This window comes from Neovison vison, chromosome 4, assembly GCF_020171115.1.
Source record: "Neovison vison isolate M4711 chromosome 4, ASM_NN_V1, whole genome shotgun sequence".
Lineage (NCBI taxonomy): Eukaryota > Metazoa > Chordata > Mammalia > Carnivora > Mustelidae > Neogale > Neogale vison.
In genome coordinates, this window is record NC_058094.1 from 69,729,260 (window position 1) to 69,748,088 (window position 18,829).

At 37.4% G+C, this 18,829-nt stretch overlaps 1 protein-coding gene across 1 annotated transcript in view; it reads right to left on the bottom strand.

Moving 5' to 3' along the window:
* The window catches only part of MTFR1 (mitochondrial fission regulator 1), a 62,098-nt gene that overhangs the window by 35,465 nt on the left and 7,804 nt on the right, over positions 1-18,829 (bottom strand). The window contains exon 2 of the mRNA XM_044245525.1: positions 2,464-2,606. Within this exon, the coding sequence (XP_044101460.1) occupies positions 2,464-2,529 (66 nt within the window). The 5' untranslated portion in view covers positions 2,530-2,606. The remainder of the gene's footprint in view (positions 1-2,463; positions 2,607-18,829) is intronic.

The window sequence follows — 18,829 nt, forward strand, 5'->3', positions numbered from 1 at the left end:
TGGAATATTTTCAAACACAGTATTAAGTTCATTATCAAACAATGGGAAAATATGTATTTACTACTGAAAGGGAGCAAAGAAGTTTTATTTTCAGATGTCCAAAAGTAAAATCTTCGTAGACTATACCTTCTTACACTTGGGCAGCATGCTAAGAGATCTTAGAAACTAAACAATTCCGAAGTATCAAACTGCTTTATGTTAAAAGAAAACTTATTTCTATATAGATTTTCAGTTAATGGATTAAAGTTGATGATTATATGAGGGTGCCTGGGTGGCTCAGTTGGGTAAGCATCTGCCTTTGGCCCCGATCACGATCTCAGGGTCCTGGGATCGAGTCCCATATTGGGCTCCCTGCTCAGTGGGGAGCCTGCTTCTCCTTCTCCCTCTGCCTGCTGCTCCCCTGCTTATGCTCTGTCAAATATATAAAACCTTTGAAAAGGAAAAAAAAAAGTGATTGTTACCAAAAAAAAAAGTCTTTTCAGTTGCTAGGGCCTTAATTATGAATACCCTATAATATAGGGAGTAAGTTAATGCTGCTACCTGGTTCTCTTTTTTTTTGGATGAAAAAAGGCATGGGGGTGCCTGGGTGGCTCAGTGGGATAAGCCGCTGCCTTCGGCTCAGGTCATGATCTCAGGGTCCTGGGATCGAGTCCCGCATCGGGCTCTCTGCTCAGCAGGGAGCCTGCTTCCTCCTCTCTCTCTCTCTCTCTGTCTGCCTCTATGCCTACTTGTGATCTCTGTCAAATAAATAAATAAAATCTTAAAAAAAAAAAAAGAAAAAAGGCAAGAATGAACATGATGAACATGGATGAAAGGCAAAATGAATAAAACTAAATTAAATGAACAAGCTAAATAAACTGTGTTATCTGTTTCTGAAACAAACTTCTGCACTTCGGTCTCAATCAGCATTAGTCACATTCGCCTGACTTGGGGCCAGGATTGGGGGGAATGACAAAGCAAAACCATAGAAAACTAACCATTATTGAATGTAGCTATACTACATACAAGCCTCTGTACTAAGTGTCATTTAATCCAGTCATTTAATCCACAAGCTAACTCTGCAATAGTTCTTCTTGTGTATAATTTGTACATGCAGAAAGTAACTGGCAGAGACCAATTTCAGACCCAGAGTTGTTTGAATCCAGGATCTATGATCTTTTCACCAAATTATACTTCTTTTTCAATTATTTTATTTTTTTAAAGTAATGTCTATGCCCAATGTGGGGCTCAAATTCAGGACCCTGAGATCAAGAGTTGCATGCTTTTCTGGCTTAGCCAGCTAGGTACCCCTCTCTTAAATTGTATTTTTTACTAAAATTGGAAAGAAGAAGAACCGTAAATTGTAAAGCTTTACATTGGGGGAATTTTAAATTACAAGAGCTTCCCATTTTTCTGGAAGCAAAGGAAATTTTTCACTGCCAGTACTAAAATGTTAATCTACTCTCTGTAACCAAATGATGGTAAACAAATGAGAAAGGTGGTATAAGATGCATTAAGTAAAGTTCAAAACAGGAAAATGTAACTGAAAAAGATGAAAATACTATTAACTTCAGAAACCATTTTCCTATTGCTTATCCTCAGGCTAATAATATCAAAATTATGCAGCTATTTAAAAAGGTAATTTTATTTGGTTCTTTGCTTTTTATCTCCAAAGAAAATAGATGTAATGGGGGGGTGGGTTGAGAGATTCAAAGTTTGACTTTCTCTTAACAAGACATAAAAAGACACAAAATAAAAACAAGAGTACAAGGAGTACGTTAAAAAGTATACCCATTATTAAAAAAATACATATATATATATATATATATATATATACACATTTACACACACATATACACCCATATTCATGATATGTAACCTGCCTGTATCTTTTAATAAAATAGAATTCCACATTATTAATGCAAAGTATTGAATGTGAAAATGAAAAACAAATATTCATAAGACATGCCTGGCTCAACCACTGGTCTAATAACTTCACACTGGATCTTAAAAAAAGTTATGTACCAGTAGAAAATACTTCAAATGAGATAAAGATCAGAACATCTTTGGCACAGATTATACTAATTTTTCTTCATATACATAGTCATTGTATTAGCAGAAGACATGACTTACCTTTTACCTTAAAAGTTGTGTGATAATGTTATAACGGCATTCAATAAGTTCTACAACATTCAGAGTTGTCAAGTGCTAGTCATATTTTATCCAATGATTTCCATGTTATCTCTTTTCTCACTACTAACAAATGCATTGCTTTTAACAGTTACATGAATATTGGTACATTTTCAATGTAACTCAAAATGTTACTCCCATACTTAGGATACTAGGTAAAGATTCACTTCTATGACTTAAATAAACATATTGAATTTAAAATGTTGGTCATATATAAATTCATTTCACGTTCTCAGAAAAAATTCTCAAAACATATACATGTCTGGATTTAAAAAATTAATTAGGAGCACTCACCGATTGCATGCTTCCTCCAACCTGTTGAAAAACCATCCTAATTAGGCGCTTAATCCAGCCAAGCATTTAGATGGCAAAGTGTCTCCAAATTTGCATTTCAAGTACTTCAGGCATACATAGCAGCACATGGTCCAATAAGCACACTAAAATTTTAAAAAGCAAATACTAAAATGAAATAATTGTTATTTAGAATCTTTACTGTCTGCAACATGTCTCACAAAGTCTAGTCTAAAACATTTTAAAACTTTGTGTGTACTTAAAAAACAATTTTGCCTGTGATCAGTTTTGAAAAAACAGTACAATATTTTTTTAACTATTTTTTTCCAACCAGGGTTTTTTATTTGGAAGCAATAAACACCCACTGTGGCTAATTTAAGTAGAAAATGTTTCTTTGAAAAGATACTTAGTAGATAACAATCTTAAAAGAACCTGAACCAACATTCTGCCAGTTCCCACTTTTCTGCCTCACTGGCTCCTAAGTTGCTATCTATACTGGTGGCATTTACTTGGCCAAATCTACCTGTCTATAGTTACGAGCAGATTCTACCTCCCACCAAAAATCACAAAGGAATCCCAGATATATGGTACAGGAATTCAGATGCTAGAAGGTCCTTCCACAGTATTGGCACTATAACCCCTGCCTCTCATCTCCTTCCCCATCAATATATACTACAAATCTGACAGAATTAAATTGTTAACTCATCATACAGCATAACCCAGTTTACTGAAAGTAAAAAAGTTTCATTGGTCTCCAATGTAACAAGGAGCTTGAACAAAACCATGTCAATGTGCTGCTTCCTTATCAACACAGTCTTGATTAAAAACAGAAACTGCTAAAAACAAAAACAAAACAAAACAAAAAACCAGAAACTGCTGAACAGAATCAGTGTACTTGGTAGTATATTTGATTTACATTCTGATGCAAGCTCATCCCATTAAGGACCAGAAACAAAGACTCTATTGTCTACACTTTAAGAACTTCATGAACTGGGGGACGGGGAGATAAAGGGTGCTACAAACACACCAGACACTGGCTGAAACATGAACTGAAATGAACAAAGTCTTAATGACAAATCAAAGTTTATAACAACTCTAAGCACTGGCAGTAATATTTAATTTATCGATAACTGTGAAATGGTCATGACTAGAACTTTGGTGAGACATATATTTTACTGTTACCAATATCTACTATTGCTTTTAAACATGTATACTGAGAGTTAATGGGAAGAAAAATAGCAAAGGTCCAAAAATAAATAAGGTCAAAGCTGGAAATGATGAACAAAAAACTAGTCAGGGGAAAAAAAGGATGGTTTTACATAGGATTTGAAAACCTATCCCTTTTTTTTTTAATGTGGTGTAACTTACACAGAAAAGTATATCAATTTTATGTGTCTAGCTAGATGAATTTTATATATGTATAGACCTGGGTAACCACCACCCAAATCAAGACACATAACATTTCCCAAACCCTGAAAGTTCCCTATCAACTACTATTCTAACATTACGAGCACTTAATAGTTTTGCCCACTGTATATACTTTTCTTTGTGTTTGGCTTATTTCACTTAACAATGTCTGAGATTAATCCACACTGTTTGTAAATCGTAGTAAATTGTAGTAGTAGTGGTAGTTCATTGTATTACTATACCACAATTTACTTAACCAATTTACTGTTTATGAACATTTAGGTTGTTTCCATCTTTTATTTATTACAAACAAAGTTGCTAAAATAATTCTTGTACGCAGCACAGTAAGGTACACATAACAACTTGAAAAGGGTTTTCTCCCTCCCTTTCCCCCTCCTTCCCCCTTCTCTTTGCTTAGCCAACACCCCCTTCTCCCACTCCCTTAAACATTCCTCCCATGTTGTAAAAAGTGATAAGATACTACAAGGAATGTTGAAAGGTCAGTCTACATGCAAATAAGGGATTGTAGTCTGACCAATGCCGATGGTCAGTCTACATGCTAATAAGGGATTGTAGTCTGGCCAATGCCGATGGTCAGTCTACATGCTAATGAAGGATTGAAATCTAGCCAATACTGTCTGTTTCCCTTTTGTTAACGACCAATGAAAGTAACTTCCCACTATGTAAATGAAGGATGCTGAGCGAACCAATCAGGGGTATTCCCGCGCGCCAAGTATGCCTTTACATTCAAACCAGCCAATGAAAACTTTGTAACCATGCTTCCGCTTCTGTACGTATGCTTTCGCTTCCCCAAACCCCATAAAAAGGCCCTGAACTAAGGGCTGGCGCGCGAGTCCTCCTAAGACTTGACCGCCCGCAGGTACCTGTGTCTACTCAATAAACCTCGTGCTGTTTGCATCTGACCAGTGGACTCGGCTCGGTTTTTGGGTCCGGGGGTCTCCTCCTGAGAAGGGGTCCATTCCGGGGTGCTTGGAGCCCCGAGGGGATCTTTCAAACTCACTTCCCTTGAGTATATGCCCAGGAGTAAAACTGCTAGATTATACGATATACATACAGACAGTTCCCAACTTATACTTTTTTTACTTTGCAACGGTGTGAAAGCAAATACACATTCAGTAGAAACCATACTTCAAATTTTGAATTTTGATCTTTTCCTGGGCTTTTGGTATATCGTAGATACTCTCACATGATGCTGGGCAGCATCAGTGACTGCACGCCCAGGCAGCCATGTGATCACAAGGATGAACAACCTATAGACTTACAACCATTCTGTTTGTCACTTTTGGAACAGAATTCAATACATTACAGGAGACACTCAACACTTTACTATAAAATAGGCTTTGTGTTAGTTGATTTTGCTCAACTGTAGGCTGATGAGTTCTGAGCATATTTAAGATAGGCTAGGCTAAGATGTTCAGTAAATTAGGTGTATTAAATGAATTTTAGACTTTTGTATCTTCCATTTACAAAGGGTTTACTGGGACATAACTCCATCATCAGCTACATGATATATTGCTACATCTTTAATAGAAACTAACACCTTTCTGAAGTTTTTTGTAACAATTACACTCCTGAAAGCAGGTCACTGAGAGAGATCCAGTTATTCTACAATCTCTGTCAATACTAGGTATTGTCTTTTAAATTTTAGCCATTCTAGTGAGTTCTTTACATGTTTGGGGGGGGCATTTGGGTATCTTCTTTTCCAAAGTGTCTTTTGCTTATTTTTTAAATGGATAGTGTTTTTGGTTTTTCTTGTTTTTGTTTTTTTAATTTTTTTTAAATATTTTATTTATTTGACGGAGAGATTACAAGTAGGCAGAGAGGCAGGCAGTGGGGTGGGGCGGGGGGAAGCAGGCTCCCTGCCAAGCAGAGAGCCCAATGTGAGGCTCGATCCCAGAATCCTGGGATCATGACCTGAGCCGAAGGCAGAGGCTTTAACCCACTGAGCCACCCAGGCGCCCCTTAAATTATTTTTGACAGCAGGGCACCTGCGTGGCTCAGTGGGCTGGGCGTCAGACTCATTTTTTTTTTTTTAAGATTTTTATTTATTTGAGAGAGAGAGAGAAAGAGACCATGAGAGGGAAGAGATCAGAGGGAGAAGCAGACTCCCCAGCCCAGTAGGGAGCCTGATGTGGGACTCGATACCGGACTCCAGGATCATGACAGGAACCGAAGGCAGCTGCCCAACCAACTGAGCCACCCAGGTGCCCGGGGCGTCAGACTCTTGATTTTGGCTCAGGTCATGACCTCCAGGTCATGAGTTCGAGCCCCGTGTAGGGGTCCCTGCTGGGTGTGGAACCTGCTTAGGATTCCTCTCTCCCTCTGTCCTCCCCCACTCACGATCACACTCTTTAAAAATATATATATATATAATTATTTCTGCCAAGAAGAGATGTTTTGCAATCTGAGCTAAAGATTAGAGAGCACAGTTTAGATAAAGGAGATGAAATCTAAGAGTGAATGACTAAGAAGCCAGGATAGAAACTTCAGGAAATACTTGAGGAACTACTAGAAAAAAATAAAAGCCGCTAGGGAAAAAGATCAAAAGGTAGCAGAAAAATAAGGAGAGAAGGTTTGTCATCAAAGGAAAAAAAAGGAAATTTCAAGAAAGGAAATGGTTCTTGTTAAATAGAAAAATCCAGAAAAGAGGTTACATAGTCAGGTGATAGCCTCCTACTGCCAGCTCCTCCTCCAAGCTTCTCCAACAAGCTCTCTAAATTCTTCCTTCAGAGTAAATGTCCCTTCCCTTCCTAAACTGAAACTGGGCTCTCCTTTTACAATGCTGTCTCAAAGCCTTCTCAAAGGGTTCCTGCTTGCTTATTCTCTCACACTTTCTATCAGTGCTGTTCCAATCAGTAACTTCCCTAACCTCTTTTAAAAACTTTCTCAAAGGCAAAACTAAGGGACAAAAAAACAGATCAGTGGTCACCAGGGACTGAGGTGGGTGGGTTACTTAACAAAGGAGCACAAGGAAGTTTGAGGAACATGGGTATTGTGGTGATGGTTTCATGACTACGCTCATCAAAGAAATGTTTGCCAAACTGAGTGAATTTTGCTGTACACAAATTAATCCCTTATTTTTTTTTAAAGATTTTATTTATTTATTTGACAGAGAGAGATTACAAGTAGGCAGAGAGGCAGGCAGAGAGAGAGGAGAAAGCAGGCTCCGTGCTGAGCAGAGAGCCCGATGCGGGACTCGATCCCAGGACCCTGAGATCATGACCTGAGCTGAAGGCAGCAGCTTAACCCACTGAGCCACCCAGGTGCCCCCAAATTAATCCCTTATTAAAAAAAGAAAAAAAGAAATCCTTCCCTTTGGAAGAATGGCTTTGGGTTTACCTACTATCCTCTACTGCTTATAATAAGGGCTAACTCAAGAACATTCAAGTCATTCCCTATTATTTAGCTATGACTGTAGCAAAGTCATCTTCTCTATTCCAAGTATTTCCCTAATTGAATTCCATGTTCTACCCTCATTAGCACTAGTAAATCATAAATATCTTGTATTTACTAGTGTTGGGTAATTTTTATTTTCACAGAAATGACGCATTCAACAGGATACTTTGTGTAAGTCCATTCATATAAAGATCCAAACTTACTTTTAGGTAAAATTAAAAGTAAGTTAATCATAGATTAGGGATTTTCCCCCCCCCAGGGTTTGTTTTGTTTTACTGTTGGAGATAGGGGTACTGACTGGTAGGAGGCCTGAGAAGGATTTCTGAGGGTGCTGGCAATACTATATCTCTAACAGAGAGATACTTAGGTGTGTTTATTCTATTAAACTGTAAGAGAGTTGACAATACTCACTCAATCTTTAGCCCTCCATCTTGTTCACATCCACTTGCTCAATGACCTGTCTTATGGTTATGTATTCCTGGCTCCTGGGAGATTAATATACAAACCTTAGAAATACCCTCCAAGGAGACTTGCTTTGGACTCCCACGAGTCTGTTAAAAGAGATGAGTCTTTCCCTCTCCTGAAGCACATAGCGCCACAAGGTCAGCTGTCAATGAAGTGCGTGCAAGCCTTCTGATCTCACTACAATACCCTCCTGCATGTACCCTCACTCTGTGACATATAGACTAAGATATGGACTTTTCAGAGAAAAGCTGCACAGATGTCCAGACAGTCGTCAAACCGATCCTGTAAGTTACCCTGAATAAAACTCTGTATAAACTGTATGGAGTTGCCTTCTGTGTTTTTCAATCCTAAGTGCCTTCTCAGGTGGAGGATACTATACAGTCCTTCCTTCCACCTTCCAACATAAACTTATCAAAATGTACCCTTACATATTTTTTTTAAGATTTATTTGACAGAGCAAGAGGGATCACAAGTAGGCAGAGAGGCAGGCAGAGAAAGGGGGAAGCAGGCTCCCCAGGACCCTGAGATCATGACCTGAGCCGAAGGAAGAGGCTTAACCCACTGAGCCACCCAGGCACGCTTTTACATATTTTTCTTAATTTATGCTTCAAATAAAAGCTTTAAAAACGCATATAGCCTTTGACCCAATAATGCAACTTTGAAGAATTTCTCTCACAAAAATAAAAGCATTATACATAAAAATACATGTATAAAGGTATTGTCTACAGTACTTTTTCTACTCACAAAATTGGGATCAACTTTAAATATTTGTCAATAAAACTGTTAATTAAATTACAGTATACTCCTATTAGAAAATATTAGAAACTTTTTTTTTTTTTTAATCTTAATTTATTTGTTTGAGAGAGAGAACCACAAGCAGGGAGAGGTACAGAGGGGCAGAGAAGAAGATTCCGCAGTGGGCAGAGTGCCTGACATGCAACTTCATCCCAGGACCCTGGCATCATGATCCAAGCTGAAGGCAGATGCTCAACCAGCTGAGCCACCTAGGCGCCCCAGGTAAGAAGGGATTTTTTTTTTTTTTTTGAAGATTTTATTTGTCAGAGAGAGAGAGGGAGAGAGAGAGCGAGCACAGGTAGACAGAACGGCAGGCAGAGGGGAAGGGAGAAGCAGGCTCCCTGCCAAGCAAGGAGGCCGATGTGGGACTCGATCCCAGGACGCTGGGATCATGACCTGAGCCAAAGGCAGCTGCTTAACCAACTGAGCCACCCAGGCGTCCCAAGAAGGGATTTATTAGGTTGATGAAAATTGCAGGGAGAAGAGACGGAAGGGCTCAATTTGGACAAAGGGCAGAGGAGTATCTGAGGGAAAGCTCGAAGGTGAGATGCTTTTTTTTTCTTTTTTAATTTCTAGATTTTGTTTTTATTTTATTTATTTATTTATTTATTTTTTTAAAAGATTTTATTTATTTATTTGACACAGAGATCACAAGTAGGCACAGAGGCAGGCAGAGAGAGAGGAGGAAGCAGGCTCCCTGCCGAGCAGAGAGCCCGACCTTGGGGTTTTTTAAGTTCAAGCCCTATGTATAGATATTACTTAAGTATAGAGATTACTTAAAAATAAAATCTTTAAGGGATGCCTGGGTGGCTCAGCTGGTTGGGCAGCTGCCTTTGGCTCAGGTCACAATCCCAGCGTCCTGGGATAGAGTCCCACATCGGGCTCCTTGTTCAGTGGGGAGCCTGCTTCTCCCTCTGCCTCTGCCTGCCTGTGCTCATTTTCTCGCTCTCCCTCTCTGACAAATAAATAAATAAATAAAATCTTTTTTTAAAAAAAATAATTAATTAATAAAATCTTTAAAAAAAAGAAAATAATAAAAGGCAAAACAAAGCTACAGTGTAAGCAGTTACAATGGTAGTTACCTACGGATGGGGGCAGGTAATAGTTGGAAGAGAGCATAAAGGAGCTTCCTAGAATGCAAACAACTTTCTATTTCTTACTGTGGGTGGTGATTACATGGATGTTTGGTCTGTCATAACTTATTGGTTATATATCCAGGTTTCTTACATTTTTTTGTGTTATACTTCAAAATAAAAAAGGCTTAAAAAAGATAACTAAGAATCAGACTGCATTTTGTTTTCTAGGTTCTGTATCAATACATATATAATTTAACTTCAAGAATTTTACGATGATGGTATAAGCTTATCGTCTAACCTACTTTGACACAGACTGTAAGAAATAGCAAACCGTTTTCGGGAGGGGAAATAGGTAGTTGACTGGGCAGAAGAGAAAATCAAGACTAAATGAAAATAGACAAACCCTGAAAACAAACTTTCTCTTCCCTCCACAAAAACTATGAAAATATACAACAGTCTACAGTGAGACCAATTAAAGTTTACAGCAATCAAATCAAAGATAACACAATACTGTTGTCAACAAATGCAGCGTATGTTTTTAAGACAGTTATAATAAAAAATGTTTTATTAGCAGTAAATAGTTTCATAGTAATCCTCTTAGGAGTAATAACAAAGTTGTCATTAAATTTAAAATGCCAAAAACCGGGGTGACTGGGTGGCTCAGGCAGTTAAGTGTCTGCCTTCTGCTCAGGTCATAATCCCAGGGTACAAGGATCAAGCCCGACATTGGGCTCTCTGCTCAGCAGGGAGCCGGCTTCTCCCTCTCTTTGCCACTCCCCCACCCCCACCCCCAGCTTGTACTCTGTCAAATAAAAATAAAAACTAAAAAATAAAATGCTAAAAGCTTTTAAAAGCTACAGCAGTACACTGGAGCTGATTTTTATAAGGTCATTGGGAACTATTCAAGGAAATGGCCATTTAATTATCTTTACAATATGAAAGAAAAGTATGACCATTTTATAGTGGGGGGGGTGGCGGGAGTCTAAAAGGTTTCACAGAACATTCTTATTCACTTGGCTAATTAATTAAAAAATAAGGTTTTCTGTTTTCAGAATACTAATAGATAAACCTAATAATGTATCCCAAATGACAATCCACATTCTAGTGCCAAACAGGGATGCAAAAGAAAAATAAGTACCACGAAATAAAAAACATAAACAAAAACCTATTTAATTTAAAGTCAGTTTTTTATCTTGAGAATATTCTTCATATGTTCTGGTGTAAAAGTACTTTTCTTTTGGGCGCCTGGGTGGCTCAGTGGGTTAAGCCGCTGCCTTCGGCTCAGGTCATGATCTCGGGGTCCTGGGATCGAGTCCCGCATCGGGCTCTCTGCTCAGCAGGGAGCCTGCTTCCTCCTCTCTCTCTGCCTACTTGTGATCTCTCTCTGTCAAATGAATAAATAAAATCTTTAAAAAAAAAAAAAAAAAAAAAAAAGTACTTTTCTTTTAGGATATTGGGACAGTAGATGGATATTAAGCAATTTTTTAAAAATGTCCTTACTTGTCACAATGAAAAATTGTCAATCCTATGTCAACACCCTGCCCTACTTTCTGAAAATTAAAACTTAAAATTCAAATCTAGTGACCACTGGTATACTTCAGTCTGGTTGCGACTTTAAGAACACTTTACCACAAAAAAAAAAAAAAAAAAAAAAAACCCACACTTTATGACATTGTAAGACAATGATAAAGTATTTGACCCATGGGTACAATTTATTGGCAATTATTTAGAATTATTTATTAATTCTAAATAATTAAATTATTTAGAACTAATATTCTATACTGTTCGTGCAAAATTAAGTACAGCATGTAGCACAAAATCTAACACATAAGTCTCACTTTTTTCAGTTCACAAATGAATAAATCTCATGACCTATACTGCATCTCTTAACAACCAAAAAACCCTTAAATTAAAAAGTCTAATAACACAAACTAAAAATGTGATGAAAATTCTTTCAAGTAAATGGGTTTTTACATATGAAATTAAATGTCTTTTTTTTTTTTTTTTTAAAGATTGTATTTATTTATTTAACAGAGAGACACAGCGAGAGAAGAAACACAAGCAGGGGGAGTGTGAGAGGGAGCCTGATGTGGGGCTCGATCCCAGGACCTCAGGATCATGACCCGAGCCAAAGGCAGATGCTAAATGACTAAGCCACCTTAGTCATTAAATTTCTGACAGACATGTTCTGTAACATTTTTTAGATGTCACCTTCTCTCTGAGTAATACACAAGAGGTTAGAGATAGTCTTGTATTTCCATTTGAACTAAGAGTGTATCATTTTCATGTGAGGATCTCTGAACTGTAACCCTACAATGAATGACATATTACATATATTCTTCATGAAGTATTTTATTTTAATCATTCCCATGCAAATGAAATAAGTACTGTGGTATCAGTATTAAAACAATCTTTTGAAAAGATGGTTCAAATATCTTAAGTGATCCTGAACATCAGTAGAAACAAACACACACAATACTTGGAACTCAATAATATTTATCACTAAAAGTACTGTTCTTGGGCCCACCAAAGTGATGAAAATTCACTATAAAGATGATTTGGGTAAATTGTGTAATAATTACCATCCCCTACATATTATGTGTATAAAAAATTTCCTTAGTGGCAAAACTTAGTAAATTACACCTTTGTAAAATAAAGATTTTTTAATAGCTAAAAAGTCTTTACTGAGCATTACTGTAAAAAGACAAAATTCAAAAGTAAACAATGTCCATCAATAGAAAAATACTTGAAACAAATTCAACATCTCCACTCTTAAGTTTATGGCTATAAAAACAAAAAGTTATACGCAAGAAGTTTTGGGGTGCCTGGGTGGCTCAGCTGGTTGAGCATCTGCCTTCAGCTTGGATCATGATGCCAGGGTCCTGGGACGAAGCTGCATGTCAGGCACTCTGCCCACTGCGGAATCTTCTTCTCTGCCCCTCTGTACCTCTCCCTGCTTGTGGTTCTCTCTCTCAAACAAATAAATTAAGATTAAAAAAAAAAAAAAAAAAGTTTCCGTAAGATACATGAAAATAGTTGCAAGCATGTGTGATTCCATTTGTGTGTGTGTGTTCATGTGATTTCTTTTTTTTTTTTAAAGATTTTATTTATTTGACAGAGATCACAAACAGGCAAAAAGGCAGGCAGAGAGAGAGGAGAAAGTGGGCTCCCCGTGGAGCAGAGAGTCGGATATGGGGTTCGATCCCAGGACCCTGAGATCATGACCTGAGCTGAAGGCAGAGGCTTTAACCCACCCAGGCACTCCTGTGATTCCATTTTTAAAAAAATAAAGCACAGAGCAGCACCTGGCTGGATCAGTCAATAGAGCACATGACTCCTGACCTCAGTTGTAGTTCCAAGCCTGATGGTGGGTATAGTTATTACTTAAAAGTAAAATCTTTAAAAAAAAAAAGGCATAGAAATAGTGGCCCAACAGATACTAGTTTAAGTCAAGTAACTTTTTTTTTTTTTTAAAGATTTTATTTTATTTATTTGAGAGAGAGAGAGACAGTGAGAGAGAGAATGAGCGAGGAGAAGGTCAGAGAGCGAAGCAGACTCCCCATGGAGCTGGGAGCCTGATGTGGGACTCGATCCCGGGACTCCAGGATCACGCCCTGAGCCGGAGGCAGTCGTTCAACCAACTGCGCCACCCAGGCGTCCCTAAGTCAAGTAACTTTTAAAAAAAAATTTTTTTTAACTTTGGCCCAAGCAATAATGTCTATGTAATCATTGCTTACTATTTCAGGACATTTTTTCCCAATTCACTTTAAAAAACCTAACTACAGGTTGAACTCCCTAACAGAGCCCAAACAGATTGGGATAATGAGATATCCTGTCTAAAATAAATATAAAATTGGGTGCCTGGGTGGCTCAGTGGGTTAAAAGCCTCTGCCTTCCGTTCAGGTCATGATCTCAGGGTCCTGGAATTGAGCCCCACATCAGGCTTGCTGCTCAGAAGGGAGCCTGCTTCCCCGCCCCCCGCCTACTTGTGATCTCTCTCTGTAAAATAAATAAAATCTGTAAAAAAAAAAAGAAAAAAAGAAGAAGAACATCTGGCTAAAACCAAGTTTACCAATCACAGAGAACTGCAAAACTCCAGCACTGGGGAAAACTGTATATAGAATTCATTGCTTTTTTTCTCACAATTCTTCAGTCTTTCGATTTTATTTTTTTTCCTCTTTCTTTTTCAATATATTTCTTATTTCATCATCTTTTTAAAAAAACCTATTTAATTTGGGGGGCACTAGGATTGCTCAGTTAGTTAAGCATCTGCCTTTGGCTCAGGTCATGATCCCAGAGTCCTGGGATTAAGTCGAGTCAGGCTTCCTGCTCAGCAGTGAGTCTGATTCTACCTCTCCCCAGCTTGTGCTCTTGCTCTCTCTCACTCTCTCTCAAATAAATAAAATCTTTCAAAAAAATCTTTTTTAATTTTCATTTTTACAGCTACATTCTACCCTTTCATTGTATTTAATTTTATTCTTGTAATAATTTCATTAAATATTTATTTTAATTTTCATTTTTACAGTTACATTCTACCCTTTCATTGTATTTAATTTTATTTTTGTCTTTCTTCATAATTTTGGGATGCAGCTTCTTCTAACAGCCCAAAATACACACAAAATATAGTGTATTGCCCTCTTTACCTGATTTTTTTTTCTTTCAGTTTCAGGTCTCTTCTGATTTGTTCAGTGTATATTTCTCTGGGGTTACTGTCACCATTTTCATATTTAGATCCCTCATTAATCTATTCTTTGCTGGACAGAATGACAAGATGGAAAACCTGATTTCAAAAAAGAAAACAAGAGGCAATACTGACTGCCAGGTATCCAATCAGTATGAATATAAGTAAGATGATGGAACTAGAGTTCAGAATAACGATTGTAAAGATACTAGCTGGACTAACATAGAAAACACTAGACAATCCCTCTCTGGATAAATAAAAGAACTAAACCTATCAAGTTGAAATATAAACAGCTAATGAGATGCAATAAAAAATGGAGGCTCTAAAAGATAAGATTAATAAAGCAGAAGAAAGAATTGGTGATACAGAAGACAAAATGACAAAGAATAAAATGTAGAAAAGAGATAAAGAGCTACTGGATCATGAGGGGAGAATTCAAGAAATAAGTGATACCATTAAGCAAAAGAATATTAGAGAAACTGGGATCCTAGAAGAAGAGAAGAGAGAGGGGCAGAAAGTATACCGAAGCAAATTATAGCAGAGACGTTCCCTAATCAGGGGAAGGAAACAGGCTTTCAATACCAAGAGGAACAGAGAACCCCCATCAAAATGAATCAAATAGGCCAACATCTCAACATCTAATAGTGAGTCTTGCAAACCTCAGAGACAAAGAGAAAATCCTGAAAGTAGCTCAGGACGAGAGGTCCGTAACTTACAAGGGTAGAATATTAGACTGGCAGGCAGAAAGGACTGGCATGATATATTTAAGGTGGCATATGAGAAAAATATGCAGCCAAGAATATTTTATCCAGCAAGGCTGTCATTCAAAAATAGAAGGAAAGATTTAAAAACTTCCAAGACAGAAACTTTCCAAACTTTCCAAAACAGAAACTTAAAGAATTGTGATCATCAAACCAGCCTTACAAGAAACATTAAAGGGGATCTTTTCAGCAAAGAGAGCTCAAAAGTAACACAGACCAGAAAGGAACTGAGACCAAATACAGAAACAGTGACTTTACAGGTAATACAGTGGCACTAAACCCATATATTTCAGTATTTATTCTGAATGTAAATGGGCTAAATGCCCCAATCAAAAGACTCAGGGCATCAGATTGGATAAAAAAGTAAGATCCACTGATACTCTGTCTGCAAAAGATTCATTTTAGACCAAAAGACACCTCCAGGTTGAAAGTGAACAAGTGGAAAATCACTTGCCATGCTAATGGACATCAAAAGGAAGCTGGGGTTGCAATCCTTTTATCAAATCAGATTCTAAACCAAAGACTGTAATAAGAGATAAGGAACAATACTATATCATAATTAAAGGGTCTATCTAACAAGATCTAACAACTATAAATATTTATGCCCCTAACATGGGAGCAGCCAATTATATATATAATATATATATATTATATATATATAATAACAAAATTAGAGAAACACATTAATAATAACACAATAATAATAAGGGACTTTAACATCCCACTAACTGCAATGGACAGATCATCTAAATAAAAGTTCAACAAGTGCTAAATGACACATTGGATGAGAGGTACTTCCAGATATACTGAGAGCATTCCATCCTAAAGCAGTAAAATACACATTCTTCTGGAGTCCACATGGAACACTCTTCAGAAAAGACCACATACCCAGTCACAAATCAGTTCTCAACCAGTACCAAAAGACTAGGATCATCCCTTGCAAATTTTCAGACCACAGTGATGTGAAACTTGAACTCAATCACAAGGGTGAAGAACTCAAATAAATGGAGGTTAAAGAGTATCCTACTAAAGAATGAAACAGTCAACCAAGGAATTAAAGAATTTTTTTAAATACATGGAAACTAATGAAAATGAAAATACAACTGTTTAAAACCTTTGGAATACAGCAGAGGCAATCTTAAGCAATACAAGCCTTTCTCAAGAAACAAGAAAGATCTCAAATACACAATCTGACCTTACACCTAAAGGAGCTGGAGAAAGAAGAGCAAATAAAGTGAAAACTCAGAAGAGAATGAATAAAGATTAGAACAGAAATCAATGAACTAGAAACCAAAGAACAGTAGAATAGATCAAGGAAACTGGGAGCTGATTCTTTGAAAGAATTAGTAAGATCGATAAATCTCTGGCCAGACTTATCAAAAAGAAAAGAGCGGGATGCCTGGGTGGCTCAGTGGGTTAAAGCCTCTGCCTTCGGCTCGGGTCATGATCCCAGGGTTCTGGGATCGAGCCCCGCATCGGGCTCTCTGCTCAGCAGGGAGTCTGCTTCCTCCTCTCTCTCTGCATGCTTCTCTGCCTACTTGTGATCTCTGTCTGTCAAATAAATAAATAAAATCTTTAAAAAAAAAAAAAATAGAGCAAGGACCAAATAAAACCATGAATGAAAGAACACAACCAACACCGAAAAAATACAAACTGTAAGAACGTATTATCAGCAACTATAACCAACAAATTAGGCAATCTGGAAGAAATGGATGCATTCCTAGAGATGTATAAACTATCAAAACTGAAGCAGAGAAGTAGTAGTAAACCTGAACAGACCCCTAACCAACAAGGAAATTGAAGAAGTAATGAAAAATCTCCCAACAAACAAGAGTCCAGAGCCGATGGCTTCCCAGGGGAATTTTACCAAACATTTAAAGAATTAACATCTATTCTTCTGAAGCTGTTTCAAAAAATAAAAATGGAAGGAAAACTTCCAAACTCATTCTATGAGGCCAACACTGCTTTGATCCCAAAACCAGACAAAAGCCTCACCAAAAAGGAGACTTACAGACCAATATCCCTCATGAACATGCATGCCAAAATTCTCACCAAAATCCTAGCCAATAGGATCCAACAGTATATTAAAAGGACTATTCACCACGACCAAGTGGGATTTATTCCTGGGCTGCAAGGGTGGTTCAGCCTCCGCAAATCAATCATTGGGATATAATACATTAATAAAACAAAGGACAAGAACTATATAATCCTCTCAATAGATGCAGACAAAGCATTTGACAAAGTACAGCATCCTTTCTGGATTAAAACTCTTCAGAGTGTAGGGATAGAAGGAACATACCTCTATCATAAAAGCCCTATATCAAAAGCCCACAGTGAATATCATTCTCAATGGTAAAAAATTGAGAACTTTTCCCCTAAGGTCAGAACATGGCAAGGATGTCCATTCTCACTACTGTTGTTCAATACAGTACTAGAAGTCTTAACCTCACCAATCAGACAGCAAAAAGAAATGGCACCCAAATCGGCAAAGAAGTCAAACTCTAACTCTTCACAGATGACATAATACTCTATATGGAAAAACCCCAAAGATCTACCCCAAAATTGCTAGAACTCATACAGGAGTTCAGCAGAGTGGCAGGACATAAAATCAACACATAGAAATCGGTTGCATTTCTATATAGAAGAAAGAGAAAGTAAAGAGTTTACCCTATTTACAATTACACCAAAAACCATAAGATAACTAGGAATAAACCTAGCCAAAGAGGGATAGGATCTGTACTCAGAAAACAAAGAACACTCATGAAAGACATTGAAGAAGATACAAAGAAATGGAAAAGCATTTCATGCTGATGGATTGTAAAAAAAATATTGTTAAAGTGTCGATGCTACCTAGAACAATCTATACATTCAATGCAATCCCTATCAAAATGCCATCACCTTTTTTCAGAGAGATGGAAGAAATAATCCTAAAATTTGTATGGAACCAGAATCTGAATAGCCAAAAGAATGCTGAAAAAGAAAACCAAAGCTGAGATCTGACTTCAAGCTATAATACTACAGAGCTAAGATCAAGAGAGCATGGTATTGTCACAAAAAACAGATGCGTAGATCAACGGAACAGAATAGAGAGCCCAGAAATGGGCCCTCAATTCTGTGGTCAACTAATCTTCAACAAAGCAGGAAAGAATAACCAATGGAAAAAAGACACTCTCTTCAACAAATAAAATAAAATGGGAAAGAGATAGTTTCTTCAATAAATGGTGTTGGGAAAACTGGCACAGCCACATGCAACAGAATCAATCTGGACCATTTTCTTACACCATATATAAAAACAGACTCAAAATGGATGAAAGACCTAAATGTAAGACAGGAATGCATCAAAATCCTAGAGAACACAGCAAGCTCCGTGACCTTTGCCGCATCAACTTCTTGCCAGACAAGTCTCCAAAGGGAAGGGAAACAAAGGCAAAAAAATGAACTACTGAGACTTCATCAAGATAAAAAGCTTCTGTACAGCAAAGGGAATAGTCAACAAAACTAAAAAGCAACTTATGGAATGGGAGAAGATATTTGCAAATGACAGTACAGAAAAAGGGCTGGTATCCAAGATCTATAAACAAATTCTCAAACCCAACACCCAAAATACAAATAATCCAGTCAAATAATGTGCAAAAGACAAGAACAGACACTTCTCTGAAGAAGACATGGACGAGACACACGAAAAAATGCTTAACATCACTTGGTATCAGGGAAATACAAATCAAAACCACAAGGAGATACCACCTCATACCAGTCACAATGGCTAA